The following is a 22,815-nucleotide window of genomic DNA, read 5'->3' as shown; positions in this document are numbered from 1 at the left end:
AACCCTTATTTAATTATTTATTTAATTATTCATTCATTCATCTGTTTATCATTTTGCTTACTTGCTTATTTGCTTCCTTTCTTCCTCCCTCCCTTTCTTCCTTCCTTCCGTCCTTCCTTCCTTCCTAACTTCAAAAATTTCCCTTGTTTTGCTAGGGCTCCATAGCCCCTCTTGTGAAACTGATCGTGTTCTTTACGCTCAGTAGAATGAACTTGATTAATCTTATTTTTGTCCTAACGATGCAGGAAGCACCATTTCATAATCACAGACCTTATGTAAGTTGAAGATATATTCATGAAAATGCAAAAATCCATTTTTTTTTCAAAATTGGATGCATTCCTGATTTTTAAATGAGTTTTGAAAACGCGCTTTTTTATATAAGGACCGCGGGTAAGGGGGACTGGTGCGATTACGTCATCGGGGTGATACGTTCCAAAAGTGAAAGACTTGCGCATTCTTCCAAGTTGGATACACTCGTACAATAAGTAAAAGCTCAATATTTCGGCATTTTTTCTTTCTTGAAACTTTTAAAAACAGCACTCTTGACCCACAAAAAAATTGGTGTATCATCCCGATGACGTAAGTCTATACAATTGTTCAGGCTCCTGGAACACGGTACTGAAATTTCGAGAGTGAGTGGACACGAACATTTTGCCAACTTTTTCGTGCCGTAAAAAATTAGGAATTCGTTTGAAACGAAATTTTTTTTTTGAAAAACGCGTTTATGACAATGTGAGGATTTGTTCTAAATTGGTCTGTAATCAGACATTAGGGGCAATTTAATGATCCTAGGAAGTCACTGCTTCTTCGTGCATGCATGCATTCATTTATTTATTCTTATATTTTTTCAAATAACAACTATGATATAATAAAATTCAATACAAAGGAAGAAAACCACATCTCATTGCACTTCATTCACGGCGTAATGATCACTGTTGAGAAAAAAACATAATCAACAATCCCACACACTGTTTTTCTCTTCCCCTCATGCCATTCCACAAAGTCCCCAAAAGAAATTTAAACCCAATGAATTCTTTCTTAATTAATCAGTATTAACACCATCTAAATAAGTGATGAATCCAAAGCCACTTAATAACAAATGCGGTAATCAAGTGAATAGAATTTGAATAGAACAATCAAACAAGCCGTCACCATCTGTGAAATGAAAGCCAGTACTACGACTATATATACTCTCTATACGCAGAACTCTGTCACTATCAAACCAGCAAGTATCTACTAAAGTTCGCGATAGACTCTAACAGATTTACCATGGCTTCTGTTCGTATGCTCGTTCTTCTTCTGATCGGAACTGTGTTGATGTGTCAGGTCTGTGCTGATTCGGAACTGCTGGAGGAGATCCTGACTGCACATAGTAAGTTTTTTTATTCTGTAGAGTTAGGTCTCTCCCTTTCATTCTCTCATCTATTCTGTATATTGAACTGCAAATGAAAATAGTGTGGACTACTTTACCAAGTTATCGATATATGCCCGATTTTGAGGGACCATTTCGTATAAATCTTCTTTCTTTCTTTCTTTCTTTTCTTCTTGTGTCGTGTGCGGCGCGGCATGCTTGCTGTCGGTCTGGGGGGGGGGGGTGCGGGGGAGGGCGGCGGAGGGCTTTTGGCTGGGTATCTCGGTCTTTGTTCTTTCTTCTCTTTTTCGTGTTCTATCTTTCTTTCTTCTTTTTTCTTTCTTTCTTTCGTCTTTCTTTTTCTTCTTCTTTCTTTCTTCTTTCTTCTTTCTTTCTTTCTTTCTTTCTTTCTTTCTTTCTTTCTTTCTTTCTTTCTTTCTATCTTTCTCTCTCTCTCTTTCTTTCTTTCTTTCTTTCTTAGCAGCAGTAAGGGGGACTCGCGATCGATGCCGTATATTTGCGGGTTTTACCCGGGAAATTACGAACGCGGGTACAGCAGATTTACGGGATTTCCCGCGAAAAGTCCCTTACTGCTGCTGTGTTGGGTACCGCAAACGAAGTATGAAATACGTCCTATATAATGGATACCATCAAAAGTATCAAGAACAAGACTGTGCGCAAACTCAGAACCCAGGTTTTGGACAGGTTAGACGCAGACTTTGCCTTTACGACATTTATGGAAGGTAATACGGATGAGACTATGACACAGGAAAGAGCAGAACAGATAATCGACCTAATGCCCGAGGGTAATTACCGTTTGGAGTTGACCTTTATAAAGTATCTGGACGGGGAATGGATTATTGAAAGGGGCCGCAATCCCATTAGAGCGTCTGGTAAAAAGAACCTGTTCGTCTTAAGTAAGGCTACCAACCCGGGAGCATTAGAAGGAATTGACATGTTATTCTATGAGGTTGCTTACCCTGTTACGGTGGTAATTTACGGGGCGTATGAAATGCCCACGCCAGATGTAAAGAAGTTACAACCAATGCGACATCCTGGTAACTGTGTTGGTAAGCTAGTCCGGGAATTCTTTGAAGATGCTTCCCGTGGTGGTAAGTTAACCTTAAAGCGCCGAGAAGCCATTCGAAAGTGGGAGCATTCTACCCGCAAGACTGGAGGAACCATAGCCAATATTAAGAAGTTGGAAGTGGCATTAGAGCGGCGTATACACGTTAAAGATATCACAGACGGGTTTATTTACTCTGGGACTCACAAATATGGAGGTAGAGGAGCTCCTATTGTTATCTACCAACATAATGGGCACGCTTGGCGGGAACTAAGGTTTCCTAAGAAGGTTAAGACCTCAGTCTACAAAGTATCTCCGTTAGCAGACTTGGTTCATGAGAATTCCATCTGGTTAATGGACGCAGAAGGTAGGCAATTTATGACACAAGACGGTACTCTGTATAGACCCGAAATGGAACAGCTGAAGATAGACAGCGTTTGTGAAGACCTGGGTGAAGATTTTCCCGAAGTATTAAGTTCTCGTTCCCTGGACTTCTTAGCCGCAAAGAAGCGTAATGGCTGGAAGCCGACTCCTAGCGACCTTCCAATTCCCAAAGCCTGCATAGAACATGGTCACGGAGGTCTTTGGAATATGGAATACGACGAGGACGAGTATGTCTCGCTGGATATGAAACATTGTTACCCTGCGTCTTTCAAAGGCCTAGGAGATTGTAAAGAGTATTATGACCGTTACGGACATCCGGGCAGCCAATTCTTTAGGGTAGCTTTGGATGGTACGTACGATGCCCCAGCAACAGGATTCGTTAGATTGACCAGCTGGAAGCTAAAGAAGGGATTACATCCCATAATTTACGCGTGGTATGGGAAGCATCTGCAAGAAAAGGAATGGATCCCTGTGCCGCTATTAAAGTTCCTTGAAGAACGGAAACTCCTTACGTACGCTGCTCATGAGGCAATATTATGTCGTCGGGAGTTTACCAAATGGCTGCCAGAAGACAATGCTACCGCCCGCATAGTTATTGGTAAGTTCACTCAGGGCGCAAAGGAAGGGGAGAAGCACATGCAACGCCGCTTAATCACAGATAAAGGAGAATTAAGCTTCCTCGTGCAACGAGCTCACGACCAAGGTTCAATGGTGTCAGTAGAGAAGTGGGATCATTTCACAGATTCCCTGCAACAATGGAATGCCTTGTGTTACTATCAAGACCACAGACCGCAGTATTACCATCTGCGTGCTAGCATGTTAGCTTACGCCCACATTAATCTCTTAGCGATGTTGTTGCGGTTTGACAAGGAAGACATTCCAAGAGTAGCTACTGACTCTTTGTACGTCAAACCTGCAGTGCTTGAAAAGGTGCAAGAGTTCTACACCGACGACGAATTAGCAGAAAGCGGGCAATGGAGGGTCAAGGACGAAGAGATAAAGGCCTGGCGAGCAAGAGTAACCTACGACGGTAATCGTACTAAAGGAACGGTAACCCCGACTGAGGAACCATTACCAAGTGTCACAGACCCCATTTCTTACCACCGCTTCTCTTATCTTTACGGAACAGGAGGCAGTGGTAAGACTACCAGAGTCCTGCAACTATTCCCTAAAGTAACCGTATTAACTCCTACACATCGTTTAGAACGCGAACTCGCCGCTAAGGGCTTTGAAGCACAAACTTACCACAGTTTCTTTCGTTGGAATGGCACTAAATGGGTCCCAGAAGCTATTCATGATATTCCTCCTGTGATCTTATGGGATGAAATCTGTACTGTGCCCTTAGAAATCCTAAAAGAGTTCGTAGACTTCCTAAAAGGTAAGTGCCAGGTAATCTTCGCAGGAGATCCTTGCCAGCCACCCCCAATAGCAGGGGAAATGCCCCACGAATGGTTAAAAGGAATGGTAGATTACGCAGAGGAAATTAACACCGATTACCGTAGCAAGGATCAAGTAAGGAACCTCAAAGCGGAACTAAGGGGCCTTACAGACGCTCAGCAATGTAAAGTACTCCGTAAGAGAGTACGAGCCAAGTCCTATGAGGAATTCTTACAGGCCTGGAACCCCAAAGATGTTGTCTTAAGTAGTAAGCGTGCTTCTCAGGCCCGTATTCAAAAAGATCTGTTAAATATTCACCGCGAAAGATTCCCCACTAATCTCGTACCCGTTTGCTATAAGCCCCGAGATACCAGAATGCAGAAAAGAGACGTACGGGTACCTGGCACTGACATTACTTTAGAGAACGCAGTTACCCACGATAAAGCCTGGGTGCAAATGAAAGACGTAGAAAGGATTACTTCCCACCCCGATTGGAGACTTGGTTACTGCATGACGGTACATAGTGCCCAGGGATTAACCGTAAAAGAAACGATGTGGATCATAGACCAGCGTTTGTGTTGGAGTAACTTAATTTACACCGCCGTAAGCCGCGTAGAATACGCCAAGCAATTGAAAAGAGCTTGGGGTCCGCAACTGCGTTACGATAAGACCCCAGAAGACGTAGCCAAAGAGAACATTACGAAGAAACTCCTTCGCTACAAGCGCCACGACGAAGAAAAAAATATGACGTTCGACCTCTGCGTGGACGACGTCTATAAGAAAGGGGCAAGGTGTGCCAAATGTAACATACCTCTACTATGGAGGTTTGACCCGAATGACGATCAGCAGTTCTCCGTGGATCGTATCAACAACAAACGCGGGCATTGCAGAGGTAACGTAAGACTGACATGCCTAGAGTGTAATCGGGCGCGCGGTGCTGCGCTACTCTGAGTCTTTGGGGACTATGAGCAGCTCTTCCATGACAAATCCACGACTTGGGCCATTTAGGTAATACAACACGGGTTGCCCTTCCTTGGTGACGGACTTTGAAATCTCATACGTTTCCAAAGACCAGTTAGGATCCGTGGCTCTCTTACTGCCACCTTCGAGTTCCCCCGGCTGATAGAGGTATCTGACCACTATGTTGCGGGGTAGCTTTTTTTCCTTCAGTCCGACCGCCCTCGAACTTCTGACGTAGGACTTGTGTTCCACGTGTTTCTTTTTTATGGCATCCCTGGGTTTCATTCCCGTAGCCCTGGCCGCCTCGTTGTTCAAAGCCGCGACGACCTGGGGGAGCCTCTGAGTCCATTCCCTATTGCGTTTGGAGGGATCTTCCAGCTCTTTCCAATACTGGTATCCAAAGAGACGCTCGGCCAGGGTCTTATTGAATCTTTCGACGATGCTCTGACCCCTGTGGTACTCAGCTTCAGCTCTCCTAATCTTAGTGCCGTGGTCTTTCAGGGTCTTGGTAACCACGCCCATAAACTCCGTCCCCGCATCCACTTGCAGCAGCTTAGGCCATTTCAAGACGCGCTTATAAATCCTACCTAGGGCTTCTGCGACTTCCCCAGAATCCTTGCTGGTTATGGGTTCGGCGTCCTTGTATCTGCTTGCGATATCAACTACGGTCAAAGCGTACCTATAGGTCTTTTTTCTCACCTTATCGTGCGGTAAGAAAAGCAAATCCGCCTGATGAACTTCATTAGGGGCATTTACGGTAAAGCTGGGCCTGGGAATGTACTTCGGCACGGGAAGATAAACCTGCCAGAGGGTTTGTTTTTTCAACCACTTCTTAGCCGTTTCATCTGATACCCTGGCCGCGGTCGCGAGTTTCTTGATAGCTGACGCTCCTTTCCAATAGCCCTCAGGCCCATAGTAAATCCTTTTGAGTTTGTACTCTACGCGGCCCATTATATGAATTCCAAAACAAGATTGATCTTACGTCCGTTAAAATCCACCGTCTTTCCGTCCACTTTAATGGTGATGTTTATGCTTTCTACCAAATTAGACAAGTCATAGCTTAAAGAAATGGGGGTGTATTCTTCTGAGTCAAATGGATTACCTTTGGGCAGAAACTTGGACATAAGAGAAGACTTTTCTCCATTGTTGTAACTATGAACCAAGTCGCAATAGACTTCGTAAGAGGATGCGACCTTCCATTTCACGTCATATGTACTGCTGCTATTTATCGTGGTACTAGTAAGGCCCAGGAGTTCTACCAATGAACTGTCCTTTAGATTAGCGCTTCCACTATTTTTCTTGAATTTCATTTCATGAGGCAATCCTGTGGTAAGAGTATATCCATGCTTTGCTAGCTCCTTAGCCAGTGTTATAGGGGCGTAATGGGAATCTGGTATTTTTGGTTTGGTGCCGGAAGTTCCGATGACAAAGCCATTAATTAAATTATACCAAGAATTGTACAAAGAGCAACTAACCAACCGAACCTTACAGGCTTTGATGGGGGGATTCAGATAAGTGGTAAAGTTATTCTTGTCGCTTTCCAAAAAGACGATCATATATTACAGGGGACAAGTCCCCCTTCGTTAGAGCAGATACGCCAAGGCCACGCCTCCCGCCAGCCCTGCGACTCCTACGAAGACCAACTCATTGTCTTTTCGTTTCTTAGAAGGCTGGTAGTAATTCTTGAACTGAGGCTTTCTTAACCCCGTTAATGCCGCGGGGTGTGCTTGCGCATAAAGTTTGAAGGCGTAGTCTGTGTTTTCGAAGTTCTCATCCGCCTGCATTTTGTCTTGGTAATTCTTGTCCAACCAATCCCTGTAAGCTTGTCTTTTTTCATTCCAAGCCGCCACGTCCCGCTGATATTTCTCCAGCGCTAAGTCGTGCCTCTTCCTCTCAGCGTTAGATTCTGCGTTTTTATCACCGCCAACTAATTTATCCAGATATCTACCGCCATAATTAGCTCCTGTAAATGCTAAAGCTGCAATGACTCCACCTGCGACTAAGCTAACCATTTATATTAGACGCAAGCAAAGCTTACGTCGTAGGCAGGTACTTTTCCTTTCGTAGGTAATCCTTTAGCATGATAGCCCCGCCTACGGCAGCGGTCATCTTAGCAAAGTTAGCGAAGCTCTTGCTTGGGTCTTCAGTAAAGTCTTCTTTGAGCACTTTCTTACCTACCCAACCAATACCCGCAACGATGGAAGTAATGATAGCTGCTTCTTCAACAGTTTTCAACAACGCGGTCGACATTATATTACAAAGCGAGAAGGAAAATCTAGGTCGCCACGGGTGATAAATCTACTCCATTTCAGGGATCTTACTTTTTCTAACCTCCACAGGTGCGTGATATGTTGGCGGCACATGCACGGCCTCCCACTTTACTTCTGGCTTCGTAGCCCGCCATTGTAAGTAGAGGCTGCCTGCTGCTATAGCAATTCCTATCGCGCCAATGACGTACCCAGGATTGATAAAGGATTCCTCTTCTCTTTCCTCCACCTTTTCCTCCTTCTTTGCTTTGTTCTTTTTATTCATCTCCGCGAGCTTCTTTCCGGCAGCGACTCTGCCCGGAGATTTAGCCTTGGTAATCTTGGTATCTTCTACGGGTGGTTGTTCTTCGGTGTCACTCATCTTATATTAAGGGACTTGAAGGACTTGACAACGACTTGACAACGACTTGACAACGACTTGACAACGACTTGACTAAGTACTTGAGGTGACTTGACTAAGTACTTACGAATGACTTAACTAGGTACTTGAGGCGACTTGATCAGGTACCTCAGTAAGTGCTGCCTGAAAGACCTTTTCGACTTCTCTATCCTTCTTGAAGTCCTTCCAAGATGTTCCGAAGGAACCTAGTACCTCCTTCAAGTCTACGTGCTGAGCTACGTGCAAAGCCGCAGAGGCTACTGCCATTAACTTACCGCACTTCAAAGACAACCAGCCGCAGGTTATCTTAAGTTCTTGGGCGATGACATAGTCATCTCTTATGTCCTTCCGCAGTTGCTCCACGTCGTCTATAGGCAGCGCAAGTCCGAGAAGCTTGGTGGCAAGTCGGATAGCGGAGTCTGCGACGGCGTCGGTGGTCTTACTTGCAAGGGCGGCCTCGTACCTCTTATGGAACTTCTTAACCTCCTCTTCTGACAGCTTATTAACCTGCTCATGGGTAAGTTCCTTGCCTATCATTTCTTTGCACTTCCCAGATGACACAAGGATGTTAAGTTGTTCCTTGAGGTTACTTTCATCTAACTGTGTGGGGACTTCATCTATGAGCTGCTCAATCTCCATATATGTTAACGTCATACGGAAACCTCAAAGAGAAGATCATCTTGGAATGTTGATGCGTCTTTAAATGCCGCATGTATTCATGCAACTGTTCCTTGGATATCTCACCGCCGTAGTCGCTTAAGATGGTTTCCAGGTCACTCCGGCTCGGAGTATAAAATACTACGAGAGAGCCTATGTTTTCCCTAAAGGGTTTAGAGACACTGGTAAGCTGCTGGGAAAGCAACCAAACGCTGATATTGTCGTGTCTGCCGCTGAAAGCGAGCTTCACTAATTCGGAGGTGCGCTTTTTTACGTCGTCCCCGCAGGCAATGTCATCCAGTATGAGTAAAGTCTGCGTATCTTTAGGGAATTGTTTGTGCCAGAACTTCAAATGGCTGGATAACTCGTTAGGATCTAAGATATCTACGAAGAAGTCGTCATCTTTCACTCCTATGCCCGTCCAGGTGCGGTTATTCACGTAGGTGGGACATAATAGCACTATGTAGTCGAAGCGGTATCTAAAGGGCCCTAATAGCTGCTCCACGATGAACTGGGTCTTTCCGCAGCCGGTGGGTCCTACTATCAGAGCATTACAAGGCATGTGATCTGGATTCATATATAGATGGAACCAGTGGAAGCAGTAAGAAGGATTACCGCCGACGCAAAGGATAAAAAAGACACCATAGAAATACAAAGGGAAGAGATAGACCGGTTAAAAGAGCGCGTGCAGGAATTGTATGATGAAATGTGTGGTCTGAAGCGTGCAGAACGGTTTGGTGCGCTTTTGACAATGGTAGGCTGGGCTAAGGAGTCCATCAAGGATTTCATTCAATATCCTCCATAGAACCTCATCGTCGTTGCTGGCGTAGCATTTCCGCCTTCTGTAGCAGCGCATCTTTCATACGCATTTCAGCATAGCAACTGAAAGTACGTGCTTGTGATGGATCGTATAAGCACTGCCACAAGTGTTGTTCCTTCCTGACGCAGCCACACTTATCACAAGTGTCGTTCCAGTAGTCTACGTTCTCCCAGGCAACCTTTTCAAATGTGACGTCGAAGTTCACGAAGAGGTCGTCTATTTCTTTTTTCTGGTTGTTTAATTGCCTTACCGTGTCGACTGGACAACAACGTTCTGCTACGTCGCCATGCTCTTCGCAGACGACTTCTGAAAGGTCGTATCGTTTACATCTGTATTTGTGCCAGGCATCTTCAAAGGATGCGTTGCAGCTTTTGCAAAGAGATTTGAGGCAGACTCTGTGTTCCATGTGGTATGCTAGTGCTTGAGGAGAGCTTAGTACCTTGTAGCATTCTTCGCAAGTAAGGTTGTGTGCGTTGTTTCGGCGACAGACTTTGTTCTTGACGTGGTAGGAACAAGCTTGCGCGGTAGCAAAGGTCTTATTGCAATGTTCGCATGTCGTTTCTGTCGCGCGTTGCTTAAAGCAGACCTTGTTTTTGACGTGGTAGGAACGAGCTTGGCTGGTCGTAAAGGTCTTATTGCAATGTTCGCATGTCGTTGCTGCGCGTTGCTTAAAGCAGACCTTGTTTTCGGTGTGATAGTTAAGTCGCTGTAAGGAACTGAATCGTTTGTTGCAATCGTTGCACGTCATTATAGTAGGGTGTTCTTTATGCCTTATTAATGATCCTACTTCGTTGTTGCTGATAGGGTAGGGTCTCTTAAGGCCTTTAGTTTTAATGTCATTATTCCTTAATGTTTTAAATGTTATTAGGCTTTTATTCTTAGGGCCTTTAGTTTTAATGATAGGGTATTATTTCTCAATGTTTTAAATGTTATTAGGCTTATATTCTTAGGGCCTTTAGTCTTAATGATACCTTATTATTCTTTAATGATATCTCATTGACATTACTTAATATAATAAATAAAAAGAGGATAATATGAAGGACCCTAAAATAAGTCTTTACGTAACGTATCCTAAGAAAGAATAATGAGATATTATTAAGATCTCCTTACATCGAAGTTAAGGCGCAGGAGGAATTCTAGTTACCCTTTCAATATATGGGCTGCATTACATGTGAACTACCTGCCGACTGCATAATTCGTGAGGAGAAAAAATACACCTGTCCTCATTGTAATAAGGTATTCCCCGAAGGATCCTTTGTTGGGCATTGGTGTCCCACAGATCCTAAAGCACGAAAAACTTTAGCTTACAAAGAGGATCTGTAAGGTATATGGAGCGACTGAAATACCGTCCCATAAGCACCCTTTGTGGTGACTGCGGTCAAAAGCTGTCCACCCTCCAAGCCCTACGATATCACCGCGAGCATAGAGTCTGCCTTAAAGGTCATTGCCACCGATGCGATGAACCCCTCTTCGAAGAAAACTGGCATAAGTACCGCTGCCGTCGCTATGACCTCACAGATGTGGTCTGCGAGACCCACGGCGATTTAGCAGAGCGATGTTGCCCCCTTGAAACCAGCCGGGCTTTAGTGCTGCGTAAAAAAGAAATAGACCAAGATTTCGTATGCTTTGACGACTACGAAGGAGTAAGATGGGAGAACCGAGAACACTGGGACGGCATCTGCGATAAATGTGGTTGTCAACGCAGCGGCCAACATATTTGGTGTTGCCTGTACGAAGGTCCCAAGCCTTTAGACCATTACCTTGCAATACGAAAAGAATGGTCTAATATATGATGTTACCTTACACCGCAGCGTTCACAGGAGGAGCTTTGATTACGATATCGACTAATTACGTGTCAGAAAAAATGAGGTCCGCCGTAGCAGACCAATACCTAGAAGCCCATAAGGACGACTAATCACACAATGGATTAGCCTCCGCCTTTCTTTCAACGTCGAACTTCCATCGACCGTTGACTTTACCATAGCTACGTATGTGAGTGTACTCTTCGCCTTGCAGTACGTACCGTACGCAGTCAGGAGCCCATAAACTGTACTCTTGGCCGCCGTCTAAGAGGGCCAACCTTAAACGGTTAATGTCCTCGAAGACGACGTAATTTTTTATTTTGTATGAAATGCCTTGTATTAATTCGCGCCAGTGAGTTTGTTCAACTATCATTATATTTATGAAATATCTTTCGGTGCGTTTGTAGCGTCTCCTGTGACTTGAAAGCCTTAACGCAGCCAGGACAGGGTATGCGAATGCCGTCGACGTAACGGTCGATTTCCCTGCAGATCAGATCGTAATCGTTGCAAACCATCGCAAGATAACCATTCATTTCATATTGCGTCAATACCGCTTTTTGTTTGTCGGACAATACGCCGTTACCCTTTGGCGTCTTCAGTTCCAGACATAACCCATTGTATTTTTTATGGGAGTTAAGAATTAGGATGTCGGGTTGACCTGCCTGGTAGCCCTTTTTCCAGCACGTTATCCTTTTACTGGTGGTATCTTGCAATTCCCCGAGTCCAGGTGCTAATAACAGCGTAGGGTGAAACCGACGCATGTAATCTACGACTTTCTTGTGCAGGTCGAACTCGTTCTCGATCTTGAAGACTAACTTGTTTGGACCATCCAGAGAGTACTTTCCTGCCTTCCTTAACGTTGGTAGGACATCCTCGAAGACCCAATCTTGAAATGCCTCTGCTGTCGGTAGCTTGGAGCTAAATATTAACTGATACAAACCAGATTCCGTCACGTACAGGGATTGTGGGTGTGAACCAGAAGGGAGGCGATTCACCTCTATTCTAAATTCACTAAGCCTCTTCTTATGCTTATCCCCCACGTGGACTTTAATAGCATCTTTGGTGTCTGCGTAACCTAATGCCTTTGCTACCTCTTTCGCCTTAAAGTACAGCTTGTCGCTTTGCACTAGGCATTGCAGTTTAGTTTCGTTGTTTTCGAATACGCGGAGCATATTATACGTAAGGGATATTTTTATCCTCAGTCATCCTAGTACGCAACGCTTTTTAGCTGATTCATTTCCACGCTTAGCTGCGCGTCTGAGACTACGAAAATGTATGCATTTATCTTAGTAGTGTCGCTGGCGTCTTTGGTGCGCTTGATCTCCAACGTAATGCCGTCCTGGGTATTTACCAGGCGTAATCCCTGTCCATGTAGGTCTTCGTCGTTCGTCGTGCGCATGTCGATCCACAGCGCGTACTTATCCTTAAAGAATTCCTTTGGGCTAATTTGGTCGCCAAACTTACGTGCGACTTCCCGGTACATATCCGCGGGCTTTATCCCTTGTGAGTAAACCTTATTAGGCACTCCGTTGATGCTAACACCTACGTTGGTAATGTTAGGATTAAAGAACGCCTCGGAGTCACGCAATCCTGCCGTGTATGTCTTTGCGAACAGCAACATTATCCCTGTAAGGCTGCGCCTGGGAAGGTTAATGCTTTGGTTGATGACCTCTTCGACGTTATTTGTAAAGCTGAACGTCTTGTACATCACGACGTGATCGTAAAGGAAAGCCTTCCCGGAGCTGTATTCCATACCGGCGCTACGTGCTAAGTCTTCGCTGTATACCGTTTCATACTGCAGCTCCAAGTTCTTGATGAAATAAGGATCCACGGCTGATGAACTTACATCTTTTCCTTGCAGGATGTTCGTAGTATCTGCTAGGGTCACTTCGAACTGCAGCTCGCTTAGCTGCCTTGGGTAGTATGCACCGTGGTTCGTAATAACTTCAAAGTCCAAAGGAACGACATATTTAGTACCATAAGCCGTCTTTATTTCGTCTTCTCCCGAGGCGCTTTCGGTTGCGCTTCTTACCTTGCGTATGGTTTCACTGGCGATTCCCTGCTCTATCCTTTGCGCGCGGTCAAATGCAGTCAACCATAAGTCTTTGTACGTGGTATACAAATCATACCTGTTTAAGTCCAGCAAGGATTCCCCGGCGAACTTTACGCGCATTTTGGAAACAAGGTTTCTACCTGCATTATTGACGACGTAACGCGTGTCTACGGTATCTGGCTGTATTGCTAGGTTAAACCTTAGCGCCAGGGTGCCAGGAACCAATACTAGGTTATCCGTTAGGCGGGGTACGCCTACGTACAGCGTCTCACCTGGCTTAGCGCTAGAAGGCGTGAATGTAACCCGGTGAAAGGTGCGTTCTGCTTTCAGTCCGCCGACCTGCTTAGGTAATATGTTGGGGTTTAACTTCGAGCTTATCATATATAATGGAAGTAGAAGGAACAGATTTTGATCCCACCACTGAAGAAGGTCAAGTTGATATCAATGACGAAGAATACGACGCATGGACTAAAGGCGCGGATACCGACCCCCTAATCTACAACATGGCTCTAGAAAACAAGTATGGTAATAGATGGAAAAGCTTCAAGGCCGCCTTGAATCGCATGTGGCAATCAAAAAACCACGGCAGCCCCGTCCCTGAGTACTTGGAGCTTCAAAACATAGAGCAGCCTGAGGCAGCCGCGCGGGAAACCGTAGAGTGGGCAATGGAAGAGCTAAATGAGCGCTATTCCCGTTTCGATGCTGACGACGTAAGGCTCACAGAACGCGGAAACAAAGTCCTCATAAGCGTTCAAGACCTGAGATTTCCTGATAAAGACCGCTGGACGAAACCACAACCCCTCTTTGACGAAAATGGCGAAGTTAGGGGTGACGTAGCAAGATTAAAAGGCTTCCAGCGTGCCACTAGAAGCATGTTAGAAAGATTGGAAAACATAAATGAAAAGGTCGCGCTAGAAAAGCGCGTCGAGGAACTACAAGAAACGTTGGAAGAAAGGGAAGCAGATTATATGCGACAAAACCAACTACTCCTTGATGCTCAAAAGAGAGAACTTAACGATAAAAACCAAAGAATAATAGAACTTAGAGAACAAAAAGAAAATGCCTTACGTGAAAGAGATCAAGCCCAAAAGGTCTTCGAACTTGCCCTGCAAGACCTAGACATAAGCAAGGAAGAAGCTAAAAACTTGCATATCACCATATCCAGCTCTTTGGAGGAACGGCGGCAGTTGGTTGCCGAAATCAACACTAAAGAGGAGCAAATCCGGCAAAGAGATCGGGCCATCGAAGACCTGGAGGGGCAAATAGAGCGGCAGCAGGAAATAATCAATGACCAAACTAGTACTGAAGAGGAAAGGGAGGCAGCTCAAAAGGAAGTAGAAACCCTTCAGGAAAGAGTCGCGCAATTACAATCGCAAAAGGATAACCTGGAAAAGGAGCTGGGGCTTACCACCAAGGAAAAAATAAAAAGGTTTCTGATGAAGTATGGCGTTCCACTGGCATTTGCGGTCGCTATTAGCACCGTAGTAGGAGTTATCCTTAGCGCGCTTAAGGCTACAGGCGCGGGCGTAAAGAAATTAGGCAATGGGCTGACGGACTTGGGAAAAAAGATGGCAGCCGGCTTGCCTGGGCTGCTGGGTTCGGTTGTTTCCTTGGCACTTAGGGCCGGCGGAGAACTGTTAAAGTTCGTGGGGAATAACATTTGGATATTAGTCGTCGCTATTGGGGTGGTCCTCCTGAAGAAGATGAAGGCTTGATCTTATCCTCGGGCGGTGCCCTGCTTTGAGGATAATGAAAGACGGTATTAGCACCGCCCTGGTAATTTGGAACCAACGGCAACACACTCATGGTAGAAATGGGGTTATGACTCCAGGCTGCATTAGCAGGCCTGCGACCTATGCGATTTATCCCAAACTTGCCGTCATCAGAAGTGACTTGCAACTTAGCATATTTACAATTGGCTAGCATATGAAAAGTCACTGGCGTTAGGTCTTCAGAGGACCCTGTGTGTGGCTCCATCGAAAAATGGGTAACTTTCCTGGTGTTCGTTGAAGTTCGATAAGGAAGTAGGGGCTTATTATTTTCATCGATAAGCCTAAACCCCACATTCGCATGCGTATTTGTATTAATGCTAATAGTGCAAATGACCAATGCAGTGCCCCCAACCTCAACCCACAGTCCAACGTCATGCCAAGCGCCGTTGTCATATCCCTCTTCATCTAAGCGGTGGGTATAACGCGTTTCCCTCACGTATGGATTCATATATTACAGGGAACAAGTTCCCTTCTAGAGGCTCATTACCGTCAAAGTGCTGATGGTCATGTGGTTATAGACAGTATTCCTTTGATTTTCTATGCTATTTATGCAAACACTCCCGGTGTCATCTACTCTTATCTGCAGCTTTACCTTCCCGTGGCAATCAGCAACCATGTGGAAAGTCCAAACGGAAAGATTCTCAGAGCTATTCGTTGGCGGCTCTACTGAGAAATGCGTAGGCTCCCTGTTGTTTGTCTTCGCGCGCATGGGCTGTAATACTCCATTGTCGTCACAGAAACGAAATCCTACATTCGCACTGCTAACGGCCCCCAAAGAAATGCTGCATAATATCAACTTCTTTCCGGAGTAGTTCAAATACACGGACATGCCCGTGACATCAACCCAAGATGCCTGGGTGTATTTTTTCTCGCCTGTGTAAGTCGTATAGACACAATCTACTCCAGCTATGTAGGGGTTGTTCATCGCCATATATAATAGCTCAGACCAATGCTTGCAGCTGCTAAGCCGGCCTTTAATAAGTTATGGTCATATTCCTCGGTAACCTTCTTTATTTTCTTTGGTTCGGGTTTTTCTACCTTTTTTAATGGCTTTTCTGTGTGTTCCTTCTTTGGCTTCTCTACAAAATGGGGAATGCTCCTAAGAGTGTCAGAGTTCACATCATTTACCCCAAACTTCATACTCTTAGTAGCTCGCTGAAGTTTGTTGTTGTAACCCACGACTGAATCGGCGTTGATGACCAAATTACTAGGCATTAACCAACAACCAGGACTCAAGGCGTAATCCAGTCGCACTTTAGACTGCTGTACTGCTAATTGATATCTCTGGACTGACTTAGATATCTCATTCTCAATAATAGCACTCTCGAAGAGAACAAGGAATACCTGCTGCGTTTCCTGTGACGCACCAGAGGCATCTACGATTGGGCTGCGAGTGCTAACCTGCGCTCCTAGAATACAGTAAACAAAGGCTTCGATGCTTCGATTAATCCTTGCAAGATTCTTTAATCCAATACCCTTTGCAGCGAAGAAAGGTGCCCAAGGATATTTCTCTTTGCTTTCTATGAAGTAAATCAAGTTACCTTTTGATGCTTTACCCCCTAAGTCAGAGAACTCCCATCTGCTAGGATACCCCATACCCGGTCTTTCTATGCTAGCTCCAACATACGAAGCATAGGTGTAAGTCTCTCCTAAACCATGTGCGGCACCTTCATGGTTACGAAAGTCGGGGTTGGTGAGCTTAAATTCGTTCTTTAATCGCTCCCATGCAACTTTATTATATTTGTTATCCTTTGGGTCAAAGACGATGTCATTAGGAAGTGGTACTCCTAACTCAAACAATATCCTACGAATAGTAAAAGCAACATGAAATCGCAGGAAAGGAATATGGAGCATGTCTACAGCTATACCACATCCTTTAGTAGCAGCCCATACAGCAAAGTTTAACTGCTGCGGCCAATACCGCATATTAGGACCTGACAACCATTCTCTGGATTCCTTCCCTGAGGCATGCTTCGTGGCAGTTTCTCTAAATATGTCTCTGACTTTTATCTTAAAAGTCGTAGGACCCACGGGAATCTTTAAGGAGGTAACCATCTTAGCAAAGTCATTTGCACCACCTTTGTTGTCGTAAAATGGATAATCTTCCGTCGTCGGTAGTAGATTCTCTGGAAAGTTAGACTCCTTACGCACTTCTAAATGTTTTACCTTATCAACTAGCTTAGGCTTTAAATCCTCATTGCTGTACATCCTAGAACCGTTATAGTAAATCCCATCGGGTCTTCTTTCGAACATAGTAGACTTTGCGTTTGGGAACATTTTCCTAAATGCTCTCCAGTTCCAGTAATCCCGGTTGTCGTGATGCGGCTTCTCCTCTACGTCATTTCCAAAAGCGTCGTACATTAGTATATATAATGGATGTTATACCATCAGCACCTCAGTTGTATCCAGACGTCCCCATTAATGAACTAAACGCCGAAAACTTTCGTCTGAATAAAGCGAACTTAATCTTAGCTTACTTGGAAGGGCAGGCAAAACACTACGAAAAAGTCCGAAAAAAGTATGCTAGAGCCCGAAGCATATTACATAAAATCGCGATAACTTCCGGCTCCATGTCCGTGGCGTTAACAGGCTCTGGCGTTGCTACTTCGCTTACTGGACCGGGAATAATTGTTGGAGTTCCTTTGGCTAGCGTCGGCGCCGTCTGCGGCATCGTTTCCGCTGTTACAACAGGTATTATGAAACAGTTGTCAAGCAAGATATCCAAGCATGACACGACAATAGCTCTGTCAAGGGCTAAAGTAAATACGATCACTGACCTTGTCTCAAAGGCTTTGCGTGACAGAAAGATAGACGACGTAGAATTCTCGCTTATTCTGGCCGAAGAGGAAAAGTACGAGAAATTAAAGTCGGACATGAGGAATAAAAAAACAGTCGTAAAAGATCTTTCCGAGGAATCTCGCAAAAAGATCTACCAGGAGGCAAAAGAAGAGCTTCAAAGAAAGCTTGCTCAGTAAACATCTGCTTTGAAAAGAGCGTGACGGGATTTCGTTTACATATCGAACGACAGTCTGGAAATTACGCGTAATATGAATTATTTGCATAACCTTATTTGGCAAATTATTACGCGTAATATAAATTCATCGTATGAATTACGCGTAATATGTTATTGTCGCCTCGGAATCCATTCTAACAGGGGGTGGTTGTGGTCAATTTTGTAAAATATTTCGTAAGTTACGTCAGGGTAATAAGGAATATCCTTATCCAGCCGACAAAACATCCACTCGGCTTTTGTCATATCAGAAACCTCGGGAATAGACTTACCGGTAATTTCAGATAAAAGATAAGGAATAGCTTTGTAATATTTCCCCAGTTTTAATTTTTTCAATGTCTTCCGTAGACTTTGTGGGGTTGGCTCTTCTAAGTGGTTTATAATTCTTTCCATTACTTCGTCGTCTAAATATACCGGCCGATGACCTTGAATGTGGCTCATCCAGTCTCTGAAGTATTTTATTCTTTTGTATGGGGTCTTCTTACGACCTCCATTGGCGTAATATTGCTCTTTGGTAGCACAAGGCACGGCATTACGAATATTTTTACCGCACTCGTAACACTGTGCCGACGTGTCGTCTTCTATTTGCATTTTCTTACCACAACACCAGAAACCCTTGGGCTTGGGTATGTTAATTTTAGGTGCTAAGCAAACTATGCAGAAGTTGTTTACGAACTCTTTACATTCATGCATCGTATATCCAACAGAATACCTTATACTTCGTTTGCGGTACCCAACACAGCAGCAGTAAGGGACTTTTCGCGGGAAATCCCGTAAATCTGCTGTACCCGCGTTCGTAATTTCCCGGGTAAAACCCGCAAATATACGGCATCGATCGCGAGTCCCCCTTACTGCTGCTTTCTTTCTTTCTTTCTTTCTTTCTTTCTTTCTTTCTTTCTTTCTTTCTTTCTTTCTTTCTTTCTCTTTTTCACCCATCTTCCTTTTTTCCTTTCCTTTTGTCATTAAGCTTAAAAAGCATCTAAATTAGCTGACATCAACAGCACTAAATAATACAATTATTCGCGTTTTTGAAAATGGAAAAGAAATATACTAAAGTAAAAGGTAACCAGAATCTGCTAACTAAGATCAAAATAGTGCTACAAAAGTAAAGAAACAGATATTACCTTTACAGTTTCTTTATATCAAATTTAATCATGGTTATCAATTATTTTTCAGTGAATGAAGATATGCCCGAAAAAAGTAAGTCAAAGTTAATTTAATTTTTATATCACAATACAGATTTTTGTTTAAAAGGATCATCGATGATTCCGAAAACTTTGCCAAGTTTGTTTTATGAATTATGGTAATCTAAGGGTCTCTCTAATAACTATTGTTCTGCACTGGCAAGCGACTGACTAGCCTCGTGTTCACGTGGAAACACAAAGCGTTTTCACATGTATGAGAAGCTAGTCAGTCGCTACATCTACATCTACATCTACATAGTTTATTTGCAAAATCCAAAAGGACATCTAGCAAATTTCAGTGCAAGTGCAAGGTAAATTAAATAAATAAATAAGTGCAAATAAGATAGTCAGTGCTAGTCAGTGCAGAACAATAGTTATTCAAATTGGTCGCCATATTTCGATTCGGTGTATACACCTACTTGCAAGAACGTTGACATACAAGAATAGAACATTAGTAATTTAGTGAGAAAGGAATACATTAAAAGACAAAAGAGAAAGTTCAGCTTCAGTGATCTTCTTTTGTTTTTTAATATAATTCCTATCCCACTAAATCACTAATGTTCTATTTTCGTATGACAACGTTCTTGCAAGTAGGTATATATATATATTTAAAGCCATTTCTTGAGACTGCACTATTTAACTCTTATTTTATTTGTTCTTTAGGATGTACCAACAGATACAAATCGAACATTTGCGGAAGCGTAAGTGTTTTCAATATCCCATTTGCACTAGCAAGTCACGTGACCCTACGTCATTACACCATCCAGTCAGCGGTGGCAAAATGAAGAGATAAAAGAGCACCTCGATATTTGAAAGAAAGCAAAGTTCGGCACTTTTTATTTCCGGAGTTCATTCTAGCACAACTGCTCTATTTAAGGGAATGGGGGGGGGGGGGGGGGAGGGTTATGTGCAATACGCTGTAAGTGCCAATCGCGTACCCATAGCCAACGTTTCTCTTGGTCAGTACCGAGAAACGTTTTTCGGTACTGACCAAGAGGAACGTGGGCTCTTGGGTAAGTGCAAGTCGTCCAATCTGAAGTGTTAAAGTATATCGTTGTCCTTATATTATTGATGGGTTTTTAATCAGTTTGATGTATAAAAGTCTCTCTTTACTTGCTCCAAATGGTGGTCAAACACTGTCCCCCATGTGCTATCCACCCTGAGAAAGAATTCTTTTGAAACTTGCGATTTGGCTAATGAACGTTAAGGAGAGCACCATGGAAAGCACAGTGGCGGATCTAGGGGTAGGTTTTGGGGGTTGCAACCCCCCCCCCATGAGAGCCATCGTGATTTTTTTTTTTTATGACAACACCAACAGCATCGCGAGTTTTATCAAAACAAGGGTGCCGAACACATTTCGCTCACTTTTTTTTCTATACGCCGTGTGTGGGACCTGAAACAAACATGCTCGCCTGCAGCAAATAATCGTCTCCCTAACCCTTTGGTCTGCTATATCTCTCCACCACCTCAATCAATGCTACAACCCCCCCTTGGAAAAATTCCTGGATCCGCCCCTGAAGCAGATGATGTAATTTTATCATACAAATATAAAGAATCGCACATGATACAATAGATAGAACGACAATAGAATGCAATAGATTTTTTTTTCTTTGAATAACATTATGACCCTGAAGCGAGTGCTATGTAGATTCTTCCATGACTTCAAGCGAAACTCAGTAATAAACTAGAACGTTGTTTTATAACACCTACCATTTTAATTAATTGTATTGAAATACGTGAATAGGTTATTAGCCCAAGTGATTGCATGAGGAAGAAATCCCGGATGGGAAAATTTGCAAGGAGCTACTGTAAGCAACTCTGTGGCATGTGCTGAGGTATGCCAGTAAGGTACGTGGAGTTATTTATTAAACATGTCTTGGGTAGAGAGGGGTAATGGTAAATTAATTCAAGGTTAACATAGGCATTTTCTGTGAACACGGTGCATTGTGGTCTAGCTTGGGTACAACGATCTTTTATCTTGAAAAGTGCTATAAAAGGATGTCACCTTAATAGCCTTCTTCATGGATAACATATAGATATTTTCTATGAACACGGTGCATTGTGGTCTAGCTTGGGTACAACGATCTTTTATCTTGAAAAGTGCTATAAAAGGATGTCACCTTAATAGCCTACTTCATGGATAACATATAGATATTTTCTATGAACACAGTGCATTGTGGTCTAGCTTGGGTACAACGATCTTTTATCTTGAAAAGTGCTATAAAAGGATGTCACCTTAATAGACCACTTCATGGGTAACATATAGATATTTTCTATGAACACGGTGCATTCTGGTCAAGCTTGGGTACAACGATCTTTTATCTTGAATAGCGTCATAAAAGCATGTTACCTTAATAGCCTACTTCATGGGTAACATATAGAAATTTTCTATGAACACGGTACATTGTGGTCAAGCTTGGGTACAATCATCCTTTGTCATTAAGTAGCGTTATAAAATGATGTCACCTTGCCAACTTCCAATGCATCGCTTGTCACGCACAAAGGTTTCAGTACGAGGCTACGTGCTAAATTAAATTGATTCTTTTCTCCTGTCACAAATCAATTTGTTTAGGAAGGAAGTATAGAATAATTAGCAATTATTCGCCGAAGGCGAAGTTAATATCGGGGAATATTTACCGAGACGCGAGTCTTCGAGCTGTACCAACTTGTGTACAGAGTAACTTATTTTTATATACAATAATTCAATAAAAACAAACAAACAGAAACTTTTAGTTTCCGTGACAAATTCACGCAAAACTTTTTGCAAAACTCTTAGCAAAACATTTAGGCCATACTTCGTTGTCTTTTTAGTATTGATAGGAATGGCATTTACTTTCATTTTTTCAATTTCCTCATCGGAAATTGTACCAAAACGATTGCCGGCAGATGCCATTTTGTTGGCGACTCAATATTCTGAGATTCACAGGTAAATATCGTACAATATTCACCTCCAATTAACCAATGAGCCGAGCGTTCTTAGGAAGTACACAAGTTGGTATATGCTAATGATAATTATTCACTTTCTTCCTACCTTATTAGCCTATAACATATATCATTAAAATAATATCATTTGTCTGAAAACTTTGCAGCTGACAGGACGAAGGACCATGCACCCTGAAGGACAAACCGGACCACTGAATTATGGAAAACAAAAATAAAAATATGATTCATGCACGATTGTATATTATAATGATTATAAATGAAATAAGTCAGAAAATAAAGCACAAAAGAACATAGTTTGTTGTTTTAATTTGGTGGACTCATTTTTGACAAGGAATATAGTAGTATAAGGATTGGGGGTACTAACTCAATCTCTACCCCTGTATTCGCTGTCTAAAGTGGCACCTTGCGGTGATCATTCGGGTCCCAAGGGGGTGTTTTCCTCTAACGTAAGATTTAAGTCTTATATATGAAGTGTGAAATTCAAAGGAAGGCTGGCGGGGGTTACCCGTGCCCCGTATTACTAAAAAGTCAAAATATTTGTCTTATATACGATGCATGAATGTAAAGAGTTTGTTTATGACTTCTGTATAAAGTGCTTGAAACCCAAGTTTGTTGCCCCGCCACCAAGGAAGCTTGTTTGTTGTGGTAAGAAAATGCAAATAGAAGACGACACGTCAGCACAGTGTTACGAGTGTGGTAAGAATATTCGTAATGCCGTACCAAATGCCACCAATATTACGCTAATGGAGGTCGTAAGAAAACACCTTATAAGAGAATAAAATACTTTAGG

At 43.2% G+C, this 22,815-nt stretch overlaps 1 protein-coding gene across 1 annotated transcript; it reads left to right on the top strand.

Moving 5' to 3' along the window:
- Positions 1-1,206: 1,206 nt before the first annotated feature.
- Positions 1,207-22,318, top strand: LOC116296506 (U-actitoxin-Avd8e). The gene is made up of 5 exons (XM_031704530.2): positions 1,207-1,372; positions 19,075-19,098; positions 19,746-19,783; positions 20,827-20,930; positions 22,172-22,318. Exons 1-4 carry the CDS (start codon positions 1,270-1,272, stop codon positions 20,914-20,916), a joined length of 255 nt encoding a protein of 84 aa, XP_031560390.2. The 5' UTR covers positions 1,207-1,269; the 3' UTR covers positions 20,917-20,930; positions 22,172-22,318.
- The last annotated feature ends 497 nt before the right edge of the window (positions 22,319-22,815 follow it).

This window comes from Actinia tenebrosa, unplaced genomic scaffold, assembly GCF_029948245.1.
Source record: "Actinia tenebrosa isolate PJP-AT-01 unplaced genomic scaffold, QUT_ActTen_1.0 PGA_scaffold4__44_contigs__length_22323623, whole genome shotgun sequence".
NCBI classification, from domain to species: Eukaryota; Metazoa; Cnidaria; class Anthozoa; order Actiniaria; family Actiniidae; genus Actinia; species Actinia tenebrosa.
This window is presented reverse-complemented; position numbering and strand designations above follow the sequence as displayed.

What these genes read in the sequence shown, in the direction of transcription:
- LOC116296506 (XM_031704530.2), top strand. Translation starts at nt 1,270, where the DNA reads ATGGCTTCTGTTCGTATGCTCGTTCTTCTTCTGATCGGAACTGTGTTG. An exon ending in GGAGATCCTGACTGCACATA is followed by an intron (nt 1,373 to 19,074) that starts GTAAGTTTTTTT and finishes ATTATTTTTCAG; the next exon opens with TGAATGAAGATATGCCCGAA. An exon ending in AATCGAACATTTGCGGAAGC is followed by an intron (nt 19,784 to 20,826) that starts GTAAGTGTTTTC and finishes ATACGTGAATAG; the next exon opens with GTTATTAGCCCAAGTGATTG.